General features: G+C 36.2%; 1 protein-coding gene across 1 annotated transcript; it reads right to left on the reverse strand.

Annotated features, from left to right (window-relative positions):
- Positions 1–1,081: 1,081 nt before the first annotated feature.
- LOC107713971 (coagulation factor XIII A chain-like) lies at positions 1,082–16,386 on the reverse strand. The gene is made up of 11 exons (XM_016519651.1): positions 16,263–16,386; positions 13,568–13,753; positions 7,234–7,485; positions 6,997–7,115; positions 6,778–6,885; positions 5,803–5,980; positions 5,536–5,674; positions 5,351–5,454; positions 3,576–3,664; positions 3,237–3,487; positions 1,082–1,644 (listed from the first exon to the last, which is right to left on the reverse strand). The coding sequence occupies exons 1-11, from the start codon at positions 16,384–16,386 to the stop codon at positions 1,506–1,508; spliced, it is 1,689 nt and encodes a 562-aa protein (XP_016375137.1). The 3' UTR covers positions 1,082–1,505.
- Positions 16,387–19,675: the final 3,289 nt, after the last annotated feature.

Consider the following 19,675-nt stretch of genomic DNA (forward strand, 5'->3'; position numbering starts at 1 on the left):
CTTGCTAATCATGGTAACAACATGCTATTAACTTGTTAATCATGCTAGAATCATGCTAACAACATGCTAGTAAGTTGTTAATCATGCTAGCGACATGCTAGTCACTTGCTAATCATGCTAGAAACATGCTAGCGACATGCTAGTAACTTGATAATCATGCTAGCAACATGCTAGTTACTTGCTAATAATGCTAACAACATGCTAATCATGCTAGAAACATGCTAGCGACATGCTAGTAACTTGCTAATCATGCTATCAACATGCTAGTTACTTGCTAATCATGCTAACAACATGCTAGTAACATGCTAATCATACTAGAAACATGCTAGTCACTTGCTAATCATGCGAGCTACATGCTAGTAGCATGTTAATCATGCTATAAACATGCTAGCGTCATGCTAGTAACTTGTTAATCATGCTAGAAACATGCTAGTAACTTGCTAATCATGCTAACAACATGCTAATAATGCTAGAAACATCTTAGCGACATGCTAGTAACGTGCTAATCATGTTAGCGACATACTAGTAACTTGCTAATCATGCTAACAACATGCTAATCATGCTAGAAACATGTTATCAACATCCATCTAAATTTTCACTGCTTTAAACTTTCAGGCTTTCTCGAGCCAATCTTGACTAACTTTTTTATCTAGTTAGTAAATAAAGTCCCGCTCTAGTTTTTAACATTGAATATTCCATTACACTGGAAAATGCATAGAAGTAAAATGGGTTGTGAATGGCATTTCATGAGCCAGATTATTAGATTTTTTTTTACAGGTGGTGTTGATGTCTTAATGAAGATTTGCAGTATAACAAATAAAATAATCAAAAATGCTTTCATGCTGAAGGTTTATTGTTAGTTGATATTAGTCAAACACAGTCAGTGGCATTTTAGCAGAGAAAATATGCAACATATTCTGATTAATACAGTCAATTAATACATGTTTAATGCATGTTAATTAAGGCACCCAACCAAAACAACTGTCATCTAATTTAGATTTATGTGTAATTTCAGAAAATCTTTTACATTTTCTTCTTAAATTTGAATAGACCTTTGTTATTTCATAGCTTTACATTTGTCATACCTGCCAACATTCCCAATATTGTGGGGTTCTCCTGCTTTTTCCACTCTTCCTCTCACTCCCAATTTACAACTTATCCTGATAACTGCATGATTTCTTGCATCCACACTTTGCTAATCAGAATGTGTCAGACCCCCAGATAGGTTGAGGGTGACTGTGCATTCTGTATCGGTACTTAATGTTTGATTGTGTGTATTTTGTACAGTTAAATGAGTTTACAAATGAAAACTTTTTGCTTAAAATGCTTAAAACACTATATTATTAACAACTCAGTGTTGGAAGTTGTGGGTGTAAAGAAAAAAATTTACGCTAGCTTGTATTTCGATAATATTTGTGAAGAAAGCAAAGCAATTCAACAAAATGGTATTGGGGTCCCTTTTTCTCTTTTTTCTCTCTGGTTCCCTCGTGGCAATCCGTTATCCGCTACTGCACAAAGATTTCCAGCTGATTGGTGACCTGCCTCACTGTAGCGCAGTCCAGACACGCCATCAGCACCTTCTTCCCAGGGGACTGAGGGGTGATCGTGTCTGTATATTGCAGTGTGCCACCAGGTGCGATCTGACTGCAAATGGAAATGGATATAGTTGTATATACATAAAAAATTCTGTATGTCAGTACTTCACTTCAAAATTAACAGTTAAAAGCAAACTGATCATGGGCCGTAAGCACAAAACATTTTTCTTACCACTAAGAGCAGTAAAAGAGTTTCCTCTTCAAACCTTTTCACAAAGCTGCTGAGACCAACTTTTATTAAAGAATGAGGAGAAATCTTAAGCTAAGAGTAAAATAAAAATGTTGCCATATAAAATAAAAGATTTAAAATATGTTGCTATAGCCTATTCAAATAAAGAATTTAAAATAAAAATGTTGCCATACTCAAAAAAATAAGTTTTTAAAATGTAGGCTAATGTCACTAATGAAACAAATATATGTTCAGGTAATTGTCAGCCTCGTACATGTTTGCATCTCATAAAAAATAGCGGATATGCATATAAGCAGCGTTTTAATGAACAGACTAGAATAGTAAGACGTGCAAACATAAAAGAAAACCAAACTGGACTCAAGAACAGCTGTTAATTCTTGCCCAACTTGTACATGAAAAGAAGGACATAATCAAATTAAAGGGAAATTATCATGAAATGTTTCTAAAATCTTTACATTCCGAGTCAGATTGCCAGCAACAGCCATTTTAGGATTGTTTGTGATTTGGGCTTAGTGATTTAGGATTCCTCTTGACTACCCCTAACTTTTCACACATTTAGGAGCTGATTTTAGTGCTAAAACGCTTTGTAAAATGCTTACTTTTAGAGCAAAAATTTAGGAGTCTTAAAGTTAGGACTGACACGCCCATTATTTTTAAGAGTTTCTCCTAAATCGACAATTTAGGAGCTACTTTTAGCCTTAAGAAGTTTTTTGAATACGGCTCTTGATTTACACACCATGCTGGCAACAAAATAATATATAAAAATAATAAAACAATGTCTACAGAATATTACTACATCTACTAAGAAACAAAGTTACCAAACGCATTATCAAATCATACGCCAGTGCTGTTTTAGGGTGCTTTCACACTTGGTTCGCTTGCCTGGTCCGAACCCGAGTTTGATTGCTGCACCTTACCCCTGCCCCCGCTGGACTGCGTTCATATTATTTTATTTGGGTTCGAACCGCGGTTCGTTTGCGTCATCAAGCCAGCAGCTGTTTACCCCGTTGCTTAGTAACGACGGCGCAGGAGAAGGCGGCAAATGCATAACATTGCTCTCTGCACTTTTATATAATTACGTTTTTGAACCGTTCGTCTTGTTTACAAAGCTTCGGTAACGGCACTTGCGTCTGTGTTACGAATGTACTGCAAATGCTCTAAAGAACGCTGAAGGCGAACAGAAATTAGATATACAGCTCTCTGCTTGCAGCGCGTCAGTCACGCTCGTCAGGAAAGTGAGTGAAACACACAAACACACATTTTTATCAAATAATACGTCATTAATAGCGGCTCACTTCCGCTATTTGGTACGACTGCATTCACATCAGCAGCGAACCGTACCGGAGTTGACATGAACCGTACCCCAGACCACCCTTTTTAAGCGGACTCGGGTATGGTTCGCGGGTGCGCACCCGAGTTCGGAAGACAGCGTTCACATCATCCAAACGAACCGAACTCTCCAGGAAGAAGGTTGAAGGATGACAGGGAAGGGGATAGGGCATGTGTGGCCATCCATGCCCAGGTGTTTTTGGACCAAATGAAGCTTACCTTCTGGGTATTTGTAGGTAGAAGTGATGTCATCATAGGCGTTACTGTTCACCCTTTTGGTGACAAGGAGCTTTCCAACATATGTGGTGTCCACTTGGATGATCTTTGTGTTTCCGTACTTATCAGACTGATAGTAAATCACATCACTGTTCAGCTGGAGACAGGAGAAAGAGTTGCTGCTGAGATTTTGTAAACTAAAGAAGTGGTGAGTAAACATCAAAGAGAAATGACATGTTTCTTACCTCTGCAAAGACAAACCTTGCATCAAATGGATAGCTGAGCTCTCCATCCTTGATGGCATTGACAGACGTTGGGCCACATCGATAAAGACCTGAAAGAGAGAGGGAAGCCATTTTGAATGTGTTTCATTTAGTATAACAGAATGCAAATGCACTTTGAATTACCATCTAATAATGTCAAGGTACTGTACTATTGTACCACCAGTACAATTTTATAAAAGATCCACATTTATAGGTTACACTGTGTTTCAAATGTATCAGGTCAGAGCAGATGCCAATGGAACAGAGATGCCAAAACCCCAATCCTCAGACATCCCTCAAATCTCCAAGCAGATGGTGGGTCTAAATGTAGGCCTTTAAAAGTCTAGCATACTATTTCAAGGTCTTGGTGCTTTCCATGAACAGGGTACAAAATAGGGCTTGAATGAAAGCCAGATTTTTGTTCATTTTTAAAGTATCAGTTGAAGGAGATTCTTAAGTCTGAAAAATATAAATATTTGCTGTTTGGTCACATTTTTGATCTCAGTTACCCCAATTTGTGACAGACCTAAATCCAGTAGGTAGTTTTCTACCATAAAAATAAATAAAATTGAAAAACGATACTACATTTTTATATCTCACAATTATGAATTTATACCACACAATTGCGAGATACAAACTCTTTTAGATATAGAAACCTTTTCCCTAATTGGACTTTATAACTCACAATTGTGAGTTTATATCTCACAGCTCTGAGAAAAGGAGTCAGAATTGCGAGAAAAAAAGTCAGAATTGTGAGATATAAACTCGCAATTGCAAGAAAAAAAGAGAATTCTGACAATAATTTTGCAATTCTTTTTCTCGCAACTGCAAGTTTACAGTATATCTCACAGCTCGGAGAAAAGAAGTCAGAATTGCAAGAGAAAAAAAAAAGCCAGGACTGCGAAATATAAACTCACAATTGCGAGAGAGAGAAGCAAGTCAGAATTGTGAGAAAAAAGTCAGAATTGCGAGATATAAACTCGCAATTGCAAGAAAAAAGTAAGAATTGCCAGTTTATATCCTACAATTCTGACTGTAGTTTGCAATTGCAAGTTTATATCTCACAATTCTGAAATGTCAGAAAAGTCAGAATTTCAAGCTAAAGCGTCACAATTACCTTTTTTTATTTTTTATTCAGTGATGGAAATGGCTTCCATAATTCATAGATAGTGTCTCCTAACCTTACCAGTTAACTTTAGAGCAGCGGTTCTTAATCTTGGTCCTCGCGACCCCCCGCTCTGCACATTTTGTATGATTCTCCTACCGCTTCAGGGGTTTGTTCCATTCGAACATAAGTGCCCTGCGAAGTGGACATCGCAGGATATTCCACCATGATTCCAGTTCGAAAGAAGCGTATATATTCCATTCAAAGGGCATTCAAGTGCGTGAGACGTAACTTCTATGCAAATCTCATGATTACGGTTAAATAACCCTTCACACTTCTGGAGCAAGTTTTGTCTGTGTGTGGAGACGCTGCAGGCAGTGGTGTTGCGCAAATCTGTGTTCTTAAGTGAAGTAAACTTCAGCTGATTTCCCGTGTGCAGGGAGTAGAGAGCAGTGAACACTATGTAGGGAGCATGTCAATTGGAACACAGTTCATTCATGGAGTTCTCTTCTAACGAGCTGGTTATCGGAATCAGGTGTGTTAAACAAGAGAGACATGCAAAATATGCAGAGCGGGGGGTCGCGAGGACCAGGATTAAGAACTGCTGCTTTAGAGGAAAGCCAGTGTATATAGAAGATGTGGAGGATCATACCATCACTGGTCTCCTGAGGGGTGCTGTCGACCACCTGCCAGCCAGAGTATTTTTCAGGCAGATCAGGCCTCCTCATGTACACCTCATTCCAGCTGTGGTAGTTCCTGTGAGACACAGTGTTATTGTCACTAAACAGCATTTAACCATCATTACCTATCAGGCTGTGTATGCTTTGTGTATCTCACCAGATTGAATCTCTCGTTCGGCTTCTGCTCACTCCCCCATTTTCGTCCAGAATAATGTCGGTCTTCAGGTTGCCCGTGTTGTCGTGAGCAGAGGCGAAATTGGTGACGACTCGTGCGGGGATCCCAAGACAGCGCAAAACTAGGTGGGATCATCACAGTGCCATGGTTATGCCACAGTCTTTCATGGTTATGCCACAGTCTTTTTAGCAAGGCTCTAAATAACCTGAATTTCAGAACCAATAATGAACGTGCTGTCGCCACACTCACAAGTGTTCAGCACACCGGCAAACACCCAGCACTGAGCAAAGCACACAGGCAAACCACCGTCTTTGGCATATTTGAGAAGGATTTCAGGACTTCCTGTCCAGGCAGTGGGTGCTGTGCCAATGGAGTAATCACTACTCCAGTTGCCAACCAGGACACCATTGTCGTCTTGGGAGTTCATCTGAAAATATACCACCAAAAAAGCCTACATATATGCTATGTAAATTCATATAAGACCAGCTGCTTAGGAAGAATGTCGGAAAGTTAAAAAAAGCCCATCCATCTATCCATCTATCTATCTATCTATTGTATTCGGTGAGGACTTATAGACCACAATACCAGCATGATCTTGCATTATTTCCTTATCACTTCTCGCGTGTGTTTGGTTGTGAAACGTAGTTTGTGGACCAGACAGAGTTGTCGGTGATTCTACCTATTGTAAAGTCATGCAGTGTGTAACCTCCTGTCGCCGATCCATCGTGCAATTTGAACGCAGCAGCAACTGAATGCTAGCCCAGATAGTCGTACAGTGTGAAAACAACGGTGATCCGATGACTTTGAAAATCATGCAGTGTGAACTCGGCGTTAGGTGTTGAGGACCAGTGCATCTGTTGAGTACTGTTAAAATCAGATACTCTAAGACTTTTACACAAGTCGTATTGGAATTGGTGACTTGTAACTTGTAATTGAGTCACTGTCACCGTAAGGTATCTGTACTTTTACTCAAGTATGGTTTTCGGGTACTCTTTAGCGATCTACTTCATCTATGTTTTGATCATCGATCTGGATCCGATCTGGACGTAGTCTTTGAGAAAAATTTGATTTTCTCAGTTTTTTTTTTTTTATTAAACTTGCCCAGGAATGCATGAAGCTAGAATAAAACTATTTGTTTAGTTTTTGTTTAAACGCAATGGCTACGTTCTTTCTTTTGACATATTGCATGTTCAGATATTCATACAACAAAGTATTAAATCATACCAGGGCTGATCCCTGCCGAATTAATTCAATGGCATTTCCACGGTACAGCAGAGGTACTTTCCCAGCATCCAGAACCAAAAGACAGGCATCCAGAACCCCCTCTTCAAACTACAGGAAACCATATAAAATGTTAAATGAAGGTATCAGGTTGAATAGTCCACCATAAGAGTTAGAACATTCGTTTTCTTCGTGAAGAAACATCTCCAGAAAACTGCCGACCTGGCCGTAGTTCCATGAACGGGAGGATATGTTGTTGAATTCTCCATTGTAGATGATCCCCACATCATTCAACACATACTCCTGTCTGTCGGTATCTCTGGACACATACACCAGATCCGCTGTGTGCCAACATATATGAGATACATGCATTATGATACATGCATAAAATCTTAGGGTTTGTTGCCATCTATACAAGTGACGTCGGTACGCAAAACAAAGTGATATACTTGTACTCACCAGGGTCCCAAGGATTGAACAGCACATAGAAATCAGTGTCAGGGTTCCTTGGAGTGCGCTGTTTTCCCAAATCAGTTATTACTGTTACAAAGGTGCGGAAGCGACCAATGATGCAGCTGGCGCCAGGTGTTATGCCCACTGTCACACCATTGCCTTGCGTGCCAATCACGCGACCATTCCAGCGCCCATCACGTTTCTCTTTTCCGATGAACACAGTGATGTAGGTGCCCCTGTTTTCATCAGGTGAATTGCCTGTGAGGACAGATATATGCCAGGTTTGAAGGACAGTTCACCCAATTGAAAATTCTGTCATCATTTTATGCCATTGTTACAATGTGGAACAGAAAATATTATATTTTTTAAGAACGTCTAAAGCAGCTGAAGAATTTTTTTGCTCATACAGTTATAGCCAGTGGCGTCCAAAGCAACATTGAAAATATCTATCAAAATATGCTGACTTTCTCAGACCACATTGCTAAAACTGCCCGGTCCTGCAGATTTGCTATATTCAACATCCGAAAGATCAGGCCCTTTCTTTCAGAACATGCTTCACAACTCCTTGTTCAAGCTCTTGTTCTGTCCAGGCTGAACTATTGCAATGCTCTCTTGGCAGGTCTTCCAGCCACTTCTATCATACACTCAAAAAAATGCTGGGCTGTTTCAACCCAACTCTGGGTCAAATATGGACTAACCCAAATTCTGGGTTAAAAATGTAAAGTAAAAATTTAACCAGTCCATAGTCCACATTTAGTCCATATTTGACCCAGAGTTGGGTTGAAACAACCCAGCATTTTTTAGAGTGTACCTTTACAATTAATACAGAATGCGGCAGCAAGATTAATTTTTAATGAGCCGAAAAGAACGGATGCCACACCTCTGTGCACTGGCTACCAATAGCTGCTCGCATAAAATTCAAGGCATTAATGTTTGCCTACAAAATCACCACTGGCTCTGCACCCCTTTACCTTAATTCATTACTTCAGATTTATGTGCCTCTAGAAGCTTGCGTTTTAGACTTGCACTCTATTAATTTACTAACTGCTTGTTTTCTTTATAAAAAAAACTAACTAACACTAGCTTCTCTATTCTTTTTGTATTCTATCTATTTGTTTTCTTTTTATTTATTATGCAATTAACAAAAAGCAAAAAAGGCCTCTAACACTAGCTTGCTCTATTCTTTTTCTATTCTATCTGTTTTCTTTTTTATTTATTATATAATAAAAAAAAAACTTGCTATGTGTACTGCGTTAAGCTACAGTAACTGAGACTTGTTATAGCACTTGCATATCATTACTCTTTTGTTGATTTTGATTGCTTTCATTGTTCTCATTTGTAAGTCGCTTTGGATAAAAGCATCTGCTAAATGACTAAATGTAAATGTAAATGTAAAATATATGCTTAGATATGTTTGGGCGAGCTGCCTTGGGTCACTTCAAAATGAAAAAAAGAAAAATGGTGTTCTTGGGATCGGCCCCAGTAACAAGGACCCAAACCTCAAGAGGAAATCTTCCCACAGGACAGCAGCTGAGCCAGCAATGATGAACACAAAGCTGACATCGAGACTGAATTAAATGGTGCTGCGACAGCCGAGGGAACATCACTTCAATTATTCAGCTGACCTAACTGCAGAATGGCACTACGCTCTGGTTTGTCTCTAATGAAGACGGGCAGATATTTTCTCACTTTCGTTGTTTGTCTGAGAGTTATTTCCAGTCCATTAATAGCTCTGTTGTCGGTCAGTTCATGCTCCCCTTGAGCATATAAAAAAAAAAATCTAAGATGTAATTCCATGTAATTCTATCTCTTTATGTCTGTTCATCCAGGCCTATGCATTGCTTGTTGTAATTATTTTCCTCCTCCTCTGCTGTGTGGGCTCCTCCACAGCTTTTGTCAGGTTCAGTACTAACTTGACAACTTTATTGGTCACCATACTCTCTTTTCTCAACTCTTTCCCTGCCATTGATGAAACTTTCCAGCTTTCCATGTCTTCTGTTATACGGAAGGAGGTGTTATTACACATCTTCTGATAGAGTACTGAATGTCTGGATCCAAACACGGCGAAGAAGAAGCAGAAATAAGTGATCGCATATGTAAAATAATGCGACCATCAAACATTAAACAGCATATAAATCAAAACTGCCTGATGCTACTGAATGAAATGATGAGTCAGGAAGTGATTTAGGACTGTGAAGCTTTGGGGGTGTTGATGGTTTTCTGAATCCGATCCAGAAGTAGTCTTTGACAAAAGCGTCATTTTGTTCAAAATGTTACTTTTTTTTAAATAAAACTTGTCCACATTCAAGTGGCAACTTAAAAAAACTGTCAGAGAAAGAGTTAAAGGGATAGGACACCCAAAATGTCATCATTTACAGTCTTTATTTAGTAACCTGTATGACGTACTTTCTTCTTTTAAAAGATAATTTAGATGTTTCAGTGTTTTTTGTCCATACAACGAAAGTCAATGTTCACCAAAACTGTTTGGTTACCAGAATTCTTTAAAATGTTATGTTCTGCAGAAGAAAGAAAAAAAAAAGAAAAAAAGAAATTCATACAGGTTTGGAGCAACATGAGGGTGACTAAATGATGACAGATTTTTCTTTTTGGGGTTAACTATCCCTTCAAGGATAAGCACAAGCGCTCTCTGCCATCCCTCCACCCTACCATAGTACCATACTAGTGTTTCTCCAGTGCTTTAGACATCGGGATTTCTGCATTTTGGATGCATAAGTTAGATTACCAGCCTTGACAACCAAGCAAACATGTGACTGACCTTCAACAATGAACAACATTAAATGCTGAACAGTTGTTAAAAAGTTAAGAAAATACTTCTAAATCAGTGTTGAAATTTTTACGTTGTAAAAGTAACAAGATTGTGATATGATATGATTGTGATATTGTGATATGAAGCCTAAGATGCTATCTGGGTAAGCAGCTTACTAAACTTACTAAACTCAACGTGGAGAAAATCTTAAAGGGGTCATATGATGCGATTTCAAGTTTTCTCTCCTAAAACGCCTCGTTTAAACACGCCCCCACATGGGAAGATTTGCATAACGCCGCCCAAATGTTCACGCAAAGAAAGAAGGTGTAACTTTATTGTTGCTGCCACCGCCACCGCCATGTTGTGAAGACTCTGTGTGTTTCGTTGCGAAAGCAAAACTACTTTGTTTGGTCTTCCAAAAGAGGACACGACTAGAAATCAGTGGTTAAGTTGTATTTACAACACTGTTCCAGAACAGTTCAACCCAAATATTCAGATGTGTGCATCACATTTTATGGAGGACTGTTTCCTGATCCTGGTAGAGTAGACTACAATGCCGGTTGTTCTGACTCACAGACTGTAAGTACGTTTTTTTATATTTAAAGGATTTGCCACTGATGATTCAAACGCGAATTTTGAGCAGTGTAGAGTAACGTTAGTGCTTGTTTGTCATTTCTGATCACAAATGCAGACATGGTTTTATGTTTACGCGGCGCGATACGCAACGCATAAAAAGACAGCATACAGTAAGTCATTATAATCCGTAATTATGTCCCCACTGGATGCAACAAATGCCTCGTTTATAATGTGTTTTATTGTTTTGGTCTCTTTGCTCCGGCCTGACAGGGCATCACAATATGGTAAGCGGCGTAACATTTCCGTCACACGCTTGAGGTATTCAGCCAATGACAACGCACTGGATAGCTGGCCAATCAGAGCACACCTCGCTTTTCAGACCGATGAGCTTTGTAAAAATCTACGCGTTTCAGAAAGGCGGGGCATAGAGGAGAAACAATAATGTACAGTATGTGGAAAATAATGTGTTTTTTTAACCTTAAACCACATAAACACATTTCATTACACCAAATACACAAAATAATGTTCTTTTTAGCAACATCATTTAGCAACACCCCTTTAAACGTTAAATGCTAAATGGTTGCGAAAATGTTAACAAAATACTTATAAATGAACGTCAAAATGTTCATTTTGTAAAATAAGATGTTGAAACAACATCAAACATTAATTCAATTTTGGAGTCTGGACAAACCAGTAAGAGTCACAAGTGTGGAACACAAGAGAAATTTGCAACAAACTCTGTCAATGTCAAATCATAATTATTTTACATTTTGGAAAATTGGTGACTAATTTGTATGAATTGGTATGTTTTTGAAAGATCTACTAATGCCCTATGGACAGTTCAGGTTAAGCTTGCTTTTATTTAATTTCATTATTTATTTATTTCCAATTCATACCGTTCCATACAAATCACATTGTGCCAATTCATACGATATTGCCACCTAGTAACAAAGTTAAATTTTCTTAAAATTGGATGGAAAGAAATTGGGGTTTTCCCCTTTACCTAAATGCACTACTTTTAGACATATCTGTCCTCCAGAAGCTTGCATTCTGCAGGTGAATGGCACATTATGCTATCCCAAAAAGGCACAAAATCACTTTCACAGACTTTTACCTAAACTGTTCCCTGCTGGTGGAATGACCTGCCCAACTCAATCCAAGCAGCTGAGTCTTTAGGCATATTCAAGAAACAGCTAATCTCTTCCTTCTACACTTGGCCCTCTAACACTTGCACTCTCTATTGTATTTTTATTCTATCTACTTGTTGTTGTTTTTTAAATTATTTTAAAAACTTGACCCTCTAACAATAGCAATCTCTATTCTATTTCTATTCTATCTTCTTGTTTTCTTTTCATTTATTAAAAAATAACATGACCCCCTAACACTAACTCTGTATATTCAATTTCTATTCTATCTGCTTGTTTTCTTTTAATTTATTATAAAAAATAATAACTTGACCCCCTAACACTAGCTCTATCTATTCGTTTTATAACCAATAACCAAGGTCAACAAAACATACATGACAGCCAACATGATTTGTGTGAGTGAGTGAGTGTGAGTGTGAGTGTAATAATAATAATAATAATAAATAAAAATATTAATAATAAAAAATACATAATAATAATAATAATGCACTCAATTAATCAGAAATGAGGGGAAAGTTGGAGGATGTGGAAGATGACAAATAGCAAAATAATAGTATTAATTAGTAAGTAGTAATAGTAGCAATAATAACAATATTAACAATAACCTCATTCATCAGGAACCGGGGGGAGGTTGGAGGATCAGGAAGAAGACAAATAGTAATAATAATAATAATAATAATGGTAGTAGTAATAATAATGGCACCAACAACAACAACAATAATAATAATAATAATAATAGCAATAAAGCTATAAAGAGTGAGATATTGTAAGGCTGCCTCTGGGCCCTCCATGAGCACAGCATAAGTTGGGCCCCCGCCCATGTTACCCTACGACGGGCCATCAAGGAGAGATGTAGTGGGGCACAGGGCCCAAAGTCCCACCCCTGGCCGCCACATACATGCCATGCTTACCCTATATATATATTTTTTAATCTATTCTATTTCTATTCTATCTACTTGTTTTCTTTTTTATTTATTATAAAAAAAAATTGACCCTCTAACACTGGCAATCTCTATTGTATTTCTATTCTATCTACTTGTTTTCTTTTTATTTATTACAAAAAACTTGAGCCTCTATCACTAGCTCTATTTATTCTATTTATATTCTATCTACTTGTTTTCTTTTTTATTTATTGTAAAACACTTGACCCTCTAACACTTGCTGTCTATTGTATTTCTATTCTATTTACTTTTTTTAATAAAAACTTGACCCTCTAACACTAGCAATCTCTATTCTATCTCTATTCTATCTACTTGTTTTCTTTTTATTCATTATAAAAAACTTGACCCTTTAACACTTGCATTTTCTATTCTATTTCAATTCTCACTACTTGTTTTCTTTATTTTTATTATGAAAAATAATAACCTGACCCCTTAACCCCAGAACTCTCTATTCTATTTCTATTCTATATACTTGTTTTCTTTTTATTTATTATACAAACCTTAGCCCTCTAAAACGTGCATTCTCTATTGTATTTCTATTCTATCTAATTGTTTTCTTTTCATTTATTATAAAAATATTGACCCTCTAACACTAGCATTCTCTATTCTATTTCTATTCTATCTACTTGTTTTCTTTTTATTTATTATTCAAAAAAATAATAGTAACTTGACCCTCTAACACTAGCTCTATCTATTCTATTTCTTTTCTATTTTCTTTTTGTTCTTTTTATTTATTAATTATTAAAAAGAAAACTGCTACGTGTACTGCGTTAGACTATCCAGGACTTGTCACAACACTTATATATTGTTGCTCTTTTGTTGCTTTGATTGTTTTGATTGTTATCATTTGTAAGTCACTTTGGATAAATGTAATGTAAATGTAAATTAGATGTTTTGAAAGATCTGCTCACCAATCATGAACTCTATCTGCACATTGTCCTGCTGGTTATTGAAGGGTCGGTCAAACCTGATGATGAGGATGAATTCTTTATTCCTGCGCACAATGAGGCTGGTGTTCTTGTAACTGCTGGTGTTGTGCGCTTTCTTGTTGTCCATCGCACGCATATCAACACTCAGTACTGAGAGAGCTCGTGTTGCTGGAAAAAAAAGAGAAAAAAACTTACTTGATCATTTGAATACAAACATTATTACAGCTGAGTCAGGTCTAAGGGTTTCAGAACAATTAAAAGTACATATTAAAACATTGAGTGGTATTTAAAGGCTTCCTTATCGTCTAATCATGCTAATGATAATGGATGAGCATCTACAACCTTTTAAGTTTGGCAGTGGTTATTAGTGGTAAGACTTGAGCTAATAGCACTATATATACAATACAATGCAAATATTAGATATTGTCCATTTTTAATAAGACTGAACTATTTCGATTTGAAAAATTTACAGAATTGGAGGAAATAATGTATATTTATAATCAGGGTGGCCATATATAACACCTAAAAGGAGGACACTTTGCAGGATACAGTGAATCCAGGGTAAAAAAAAAATAAATTTTTTTTTTTTTTTTACCTATGTGAAGGCAACTTCTGAAACCCTTTTACTGTAAGTCTATGTGTCCGCTTTCATTTAAATGTTTAAATGTATTCAATAAATGCAATTAGAATACAAAGACATTATAGTGCTGCTACCAATCAAATGAAATCAGACAAAATCCATCTTTGCATTATAGAGGTGGCTCAAAATATGCATCTGAACTGGCATTACACATGCACAGTTTACAGCTGCATAAACAATGCTATAAGATTAATGTTTTAGAAACAAAATATACAGAAGATAGAAATATAGAAATGTTGGAAAAAATGAAATTATACTTTAAGCCACAGTAGGTGGGTACAAGTCACTGTCTTATTGAATGACTCATTGATGGATTGATTGATTCATTTGTTCAATTGATTTAATGGCTGATTCAATCAGAAACAAAGCAAGTGACTCTTCCTTATGAATGGGTCACTGAATCAATGAGGCGATTCATAAAAAAAAAACGCTGAATCATTCAAGAACGAAACAACACTGTGTTGACCGGAGACTAACGTCCTGCTGTAACTCTGTTTGGAGCAAAAACGGTCGATACTGACAATATTGTGTCTAAAATGTTCATCACTTAATATTAGCTTAAACTTAGCCTATGTTATAATCGATTCATCCGTCCCTCGGGTCATTTTGACCCGAAAAATATATTTTTTAAAAATTCTAAAAATCGTGTGTTGATCGTACCGGTCCAAGATTTCTTTACTTTTGTCACACTTGCACCGGGAATACACACAAAAACTATTTGAGTGGATTCGAGGAGTTTAAATGGGTGCAATAAAAAAAGTAACAAAAGTGTCATTTTGGCCTGCATAGGAATGAATGGAATTTACGAGAAAAAGTAAAGATTTATACCCAAATAAAGGGCTGAGACTACAGAATATCCCCAATGCAGAAAAAACTCACATACACACACACACATGCACAAACACACACATGGTACACACACTCTCATAGAACACATTGTAATATTTTTCATGTTTCTGCTGAGATATGACTGTCATTTTTCAAAAAAAAATTTTTGGACTTAATACAGTTAGATTTGAATGATGGGGTGGAGACCAATGATTTTATATCATATTTATATTTTAAAAAATATATTATATATTTATGTAATTGTATGAATATACATGTTTTGGTTATAATTCAGTTAGAATTTTTTTTTTTTTTTTTTACAAAATATGGATTTTGTAATGTTTGAATATATATTTTAATCCATAAACAACCAAATTGAAGTCTTAAGATTATCTCATTTCTCATGTTTCACTTGTTTTGCTCAGTTAAAAATCTCCATAGGGTTCTATAGGCCCCTCTAGTGGCTGTAACCATAAAATGCAATTTTATGTAATTTTTCCCCACCAGATGGCATCAGAGACACTCAGTGACTCAATTCCAAGGCCATCGGTTGGTTTTTGATAAAACAGGACTGAAATTGTGTCTTTCTTTGTTTTTGTTTTTTGGTGATATATTTTATATTTCTTATATTTTCTTAAATATATCCAGAATAAAAGGTAAATATAATAAAAATCACCAAAAAAATAATAGAAAAACCTACATAAAAAATTAGGGGAAAAAAATATAAAAATGGACCACTATAAGCTTTCTGGACCAAAAATAAAATTAGTGTCATTTTTGGCCTTCGGGTCATTTTGACCCGCGAGGGACACTTTTGTTATAGGTTCGGGAGGGAAGGATGAGGGTTTTAGTAATACACCATTGGATAAAGTATAAAAGAGTGAGGATCTAAAAAGGAGAACAAGTGAGCATCCTGCTCTAGTTTGCGCCGGTAGACGGACTGTCCGACCTAAAACCAGACAGATGGCCACCCTATTCATAATAGCCATTTCATTAGACAGAAAAAGGCATATGATGCCTAGGATGCCATCTGTATAGGCAGCTCACTAGATTTTAGAACAGCGCAATATTGTCTTCTTAGCTAGGTTTGCCATTTTAAGGGTGTGGTGTCAAAACTGTGGGGTGATTTAAGGAAAAAATTACACTTTTTTTCATTTTCAAACGCTTGGTTCACAAATTCCAGTTGAATATGAATGAATGGAACTTTACTTGGTGCTCTCGGTGTCACGTCTTCAAAAGCCTCATACTCAGGTGGGTTAGACTCCTCTGTGTTTGAGCTGGCAAAGGTCAAACGGCCATGCAGGGGTCCCCAGGGCTGAGTGGGTTGGAACATGATGTACACAAGATGTCTTGACGTTTGCCTGGAGGACAGATCGTGCTAATGTTAGACTTTTAAACACAGAGACTTTACATTTGGTACACGCCTGAGACATACATCTGGAGATTTGTGACAGCTGCAGAGGAAAGACAGATTTCACTGAATGAACGAGACTTTATCTATTCCTTTCTGTCTGCCCCCGTGGGAAGATATGATGCAATGTGGTGTTAGACTATTTTAGGAAAGCCAAACTCTCAATGAAACTGTGAGAATCATAAAGCACTGATGAAATATCATTCTCAACTGAGCAATGCAGTAGCAGCAGCAGCAGCAAGAGCCTTCCTGTCACAGACCCATCACTAACACAGTTACTCAGAAAGTTTGTAAGATGTTTAATGTTTTCCAAAGAAGTCTCTTCTGCTCACCAAGGCTGCATTTGTTTGATCAGAAATACAGTAAAAATAGCTATAATGTGAAACAAATTGTACAATTTAAAAGAACTGTTTTCTATGTAAATATATTTTAAAATATAATTTATTCCTGTGATGCAAAGCTGAATTTTCAGCATCATCAGTGTCACATGATCCTACAGAAATCATTCTAATATGCTGATTTGCTGCTCAAGAAACATTTCTGATTATTAGCAATGTTGAAAACAGTTGTGCTGCCCAATATTTTTTGTGGAATTTTATTTTTTTTTATCAGGGGGAATATACATTTTTATTTGAAAGAGAAATCTTCTGTAACATTATAAATGTCTTTACTGCCCCTTTTGAATAATTTAATGCACCTTGCTGAATAAAATTAATTTCTTAGAAAAAATACTGAACCCAAACTTTTTTTCTCTTTATGTAAGATAAATACAATTGAATTGTTTAATAATCTAAAGTCATCAGAGAAAACATCTCTATACAGCACTGATGAGTTTATAAAAAAAAAATCTATTTTAAAATCATGTGCATAAAATACTATATTTTCCACAGCATGTTTATTCGTGGCCACAATTTACTAATTTGCTCTCTTGTTTTAGTAAATCGTTTTGATTGAACTAAAATGAGGGAACAAATTAGTAAGTCATGGCCACAAATTAAAAAGTTGTGCGAATGCGTTCTTAATTTGTGGCCAACATATACAACGATTTTATCTCAATGTATCAATGTGAGAGAAATATGCAGAAAATAGTTAAAAACTTGAAAGCAGAGTATTTAAAATGGAAATCAAAGCTCAGAAATTTCACAAAGAGTCATTAAAAGTGCTGAACTCACGGTCTCTGTAGAAGAGGAGACGGTCTGCTGAGAAGCTCCAGTCAGAGGAGCCCCATTCTGATTAATATAGGCTCAGGACTTCCTCTTCCACTGGAGAAAAACACCTCCATGAAACCAGAGCAAGTCAAGAGGATCCCAAGATCAGGTCAGTCTGACACACACACACACACACACACACACATCTGTGACCTCGCTTCTGATTCTTGATGACAGCAGCATATTTCAGACCACATGACAAACATGACAAGCATCTGACACACATTCAAACGATTAAAGTGCTTTTTTTACCAATAAAGCATAATAGTTATTGCTACAAAACTATGAAATATGTTCTCATTCAAAGATCTAAGTCACTTCCATATTTCCGTTTTATACGTAAAAAAAATAAAAAAATAAAATTGACATCAGATTATCAATTTCACCACTTCATTTTACTGGCTGAGGTACTACGAGTAGTATATTATTTCCAATTGGCTCTTATTTCATAAGGTTTACTTTTGAGGCCTAAAATACAACTCTTTATTGTGCAAAAATAACATCATAAAGTTCCCAAATACCATTTTAACTTACATAATTCTTAAAGGGGTCATAGGATGCCCATTTTCCACAAGTTGATATGATTCTTTGAGGTCTTAATGAAAAGTCTGTAACATAATCTGGTTAAAATTTCTCAATGGTAGTGTAAAAAACACCTTTTTTACCCGACTAATAAACTAATAGCAGCCTAGAATCAATGTTTCTATAATACAACAAATCAAACCTGTTCATATTAACTTAAATGCAGTCAAACACAACGTAAAAGTGTGATATAAAATGGAACACTTGAGATTACTTTGAGTGCAATTTAACTAGATTGAAAAGAAAATGGTAATGTCATAACTGGTAGCAGCTGTCAAACCTGAAATACTACAAATAAAGAAGTAATAAAAGACAAAGACAGCTACATCTGGGAGAATTTCAGTTGAATATATGAAATCATTCAGAACTGATCGCATCTGAGGCGTTAAACTAGTTTTCAGCAGGGTGTGTGAGACGCTGTTCTTAGAAAAGTATAAAAAATATACCTCATTATTTCAGAGTTAAGTTTCATGAAAATATCTTGACCTGCTGAATATCAGGAAGTGTCTTTGAGGGCATGCCAATAAAGCCGTGGTAGAAAATATGGGGAAATGAAACTTGTGTTTGGCCCAAATGACAAGTTAAGTTGCCGCGTCTTTCAATTTCAGTATAAATTCAGAAGAAGTTAGAAAAAAAACATCTGATTCCAAAGCAACCTAAAAACATAATTGTGAGAAATGACTTTGCTCAGAGTCCTGCGTCATGAAATAAGCTTGCAGAATTAAAGAAAAGTAGCGTTGGTAATTAAAAAAAAGTTCTAAAATGATGTTGCAGAAATGTGTAAATTCAAACTTTAAAAGCCCAGTTCCATCTAATCAGTGTTGTCAGCTAATTGTCAGGTAAAGTTGCTAAAGGCAGGTCGGTTGTTTTCTTGCTAAATGACGTTGTGACATCATCATCGGATGATGACGTCATTATTTAACCATGACACAAAACTGCGTCATTGCGTAGAATACACATTGCAATTTCTCAAATCTCAGCAAAGAATATCATTTAAAATATGTTCATTTAGATTTGTTTGTAAAAAATAATATAAACATTTAATATATATTATTTGTAAAAGTAATAGGCCTATAAACACATTTTTATTACATATTTTAATTGTTAAATACACTACCAGTCAAAGGTTTTTGAACAGTAGGATTTTTGATGTTTTTTAAAGAAGTCTCTCTTCTGCTCACTGAGCCTGCATTTATTTGATCCAAAGTACAGCAAAAACAGTACAATTTTGAAATATTTTTACTGTTTAAAATAACTTTTTTCTATTTTAATATTATTTTAAAATGTAGTCTATTCCTGTGATTTCAAAGCTGCATTTTTAGCATGACAGACAGACAGACAGATAGATGACAGACAGACAGACAGACAGATAGATGATAGACAGACAGACAGACAGACAGACAGACAGATAGATAGATAAT

Source organism: Sinocyclocheilus rhinocerous, unplaced genomic scaffold (assembly GCF_001515625.1).
Source record: "Sinocyclocheilus rhinocerous isolate Xijiao unplaced genomic scaffold, SAMN03320098_v1.1 scaffold642, whole genome shotgun sequence".
Classification (NCBI taxonomy): Eukaryota; Metazoa; Chordata; class Actinopteri; order Cypriniformes; family Cyprinidae; genus Sinocyclocheilus; species Sinocyclocheilus rhinocerous.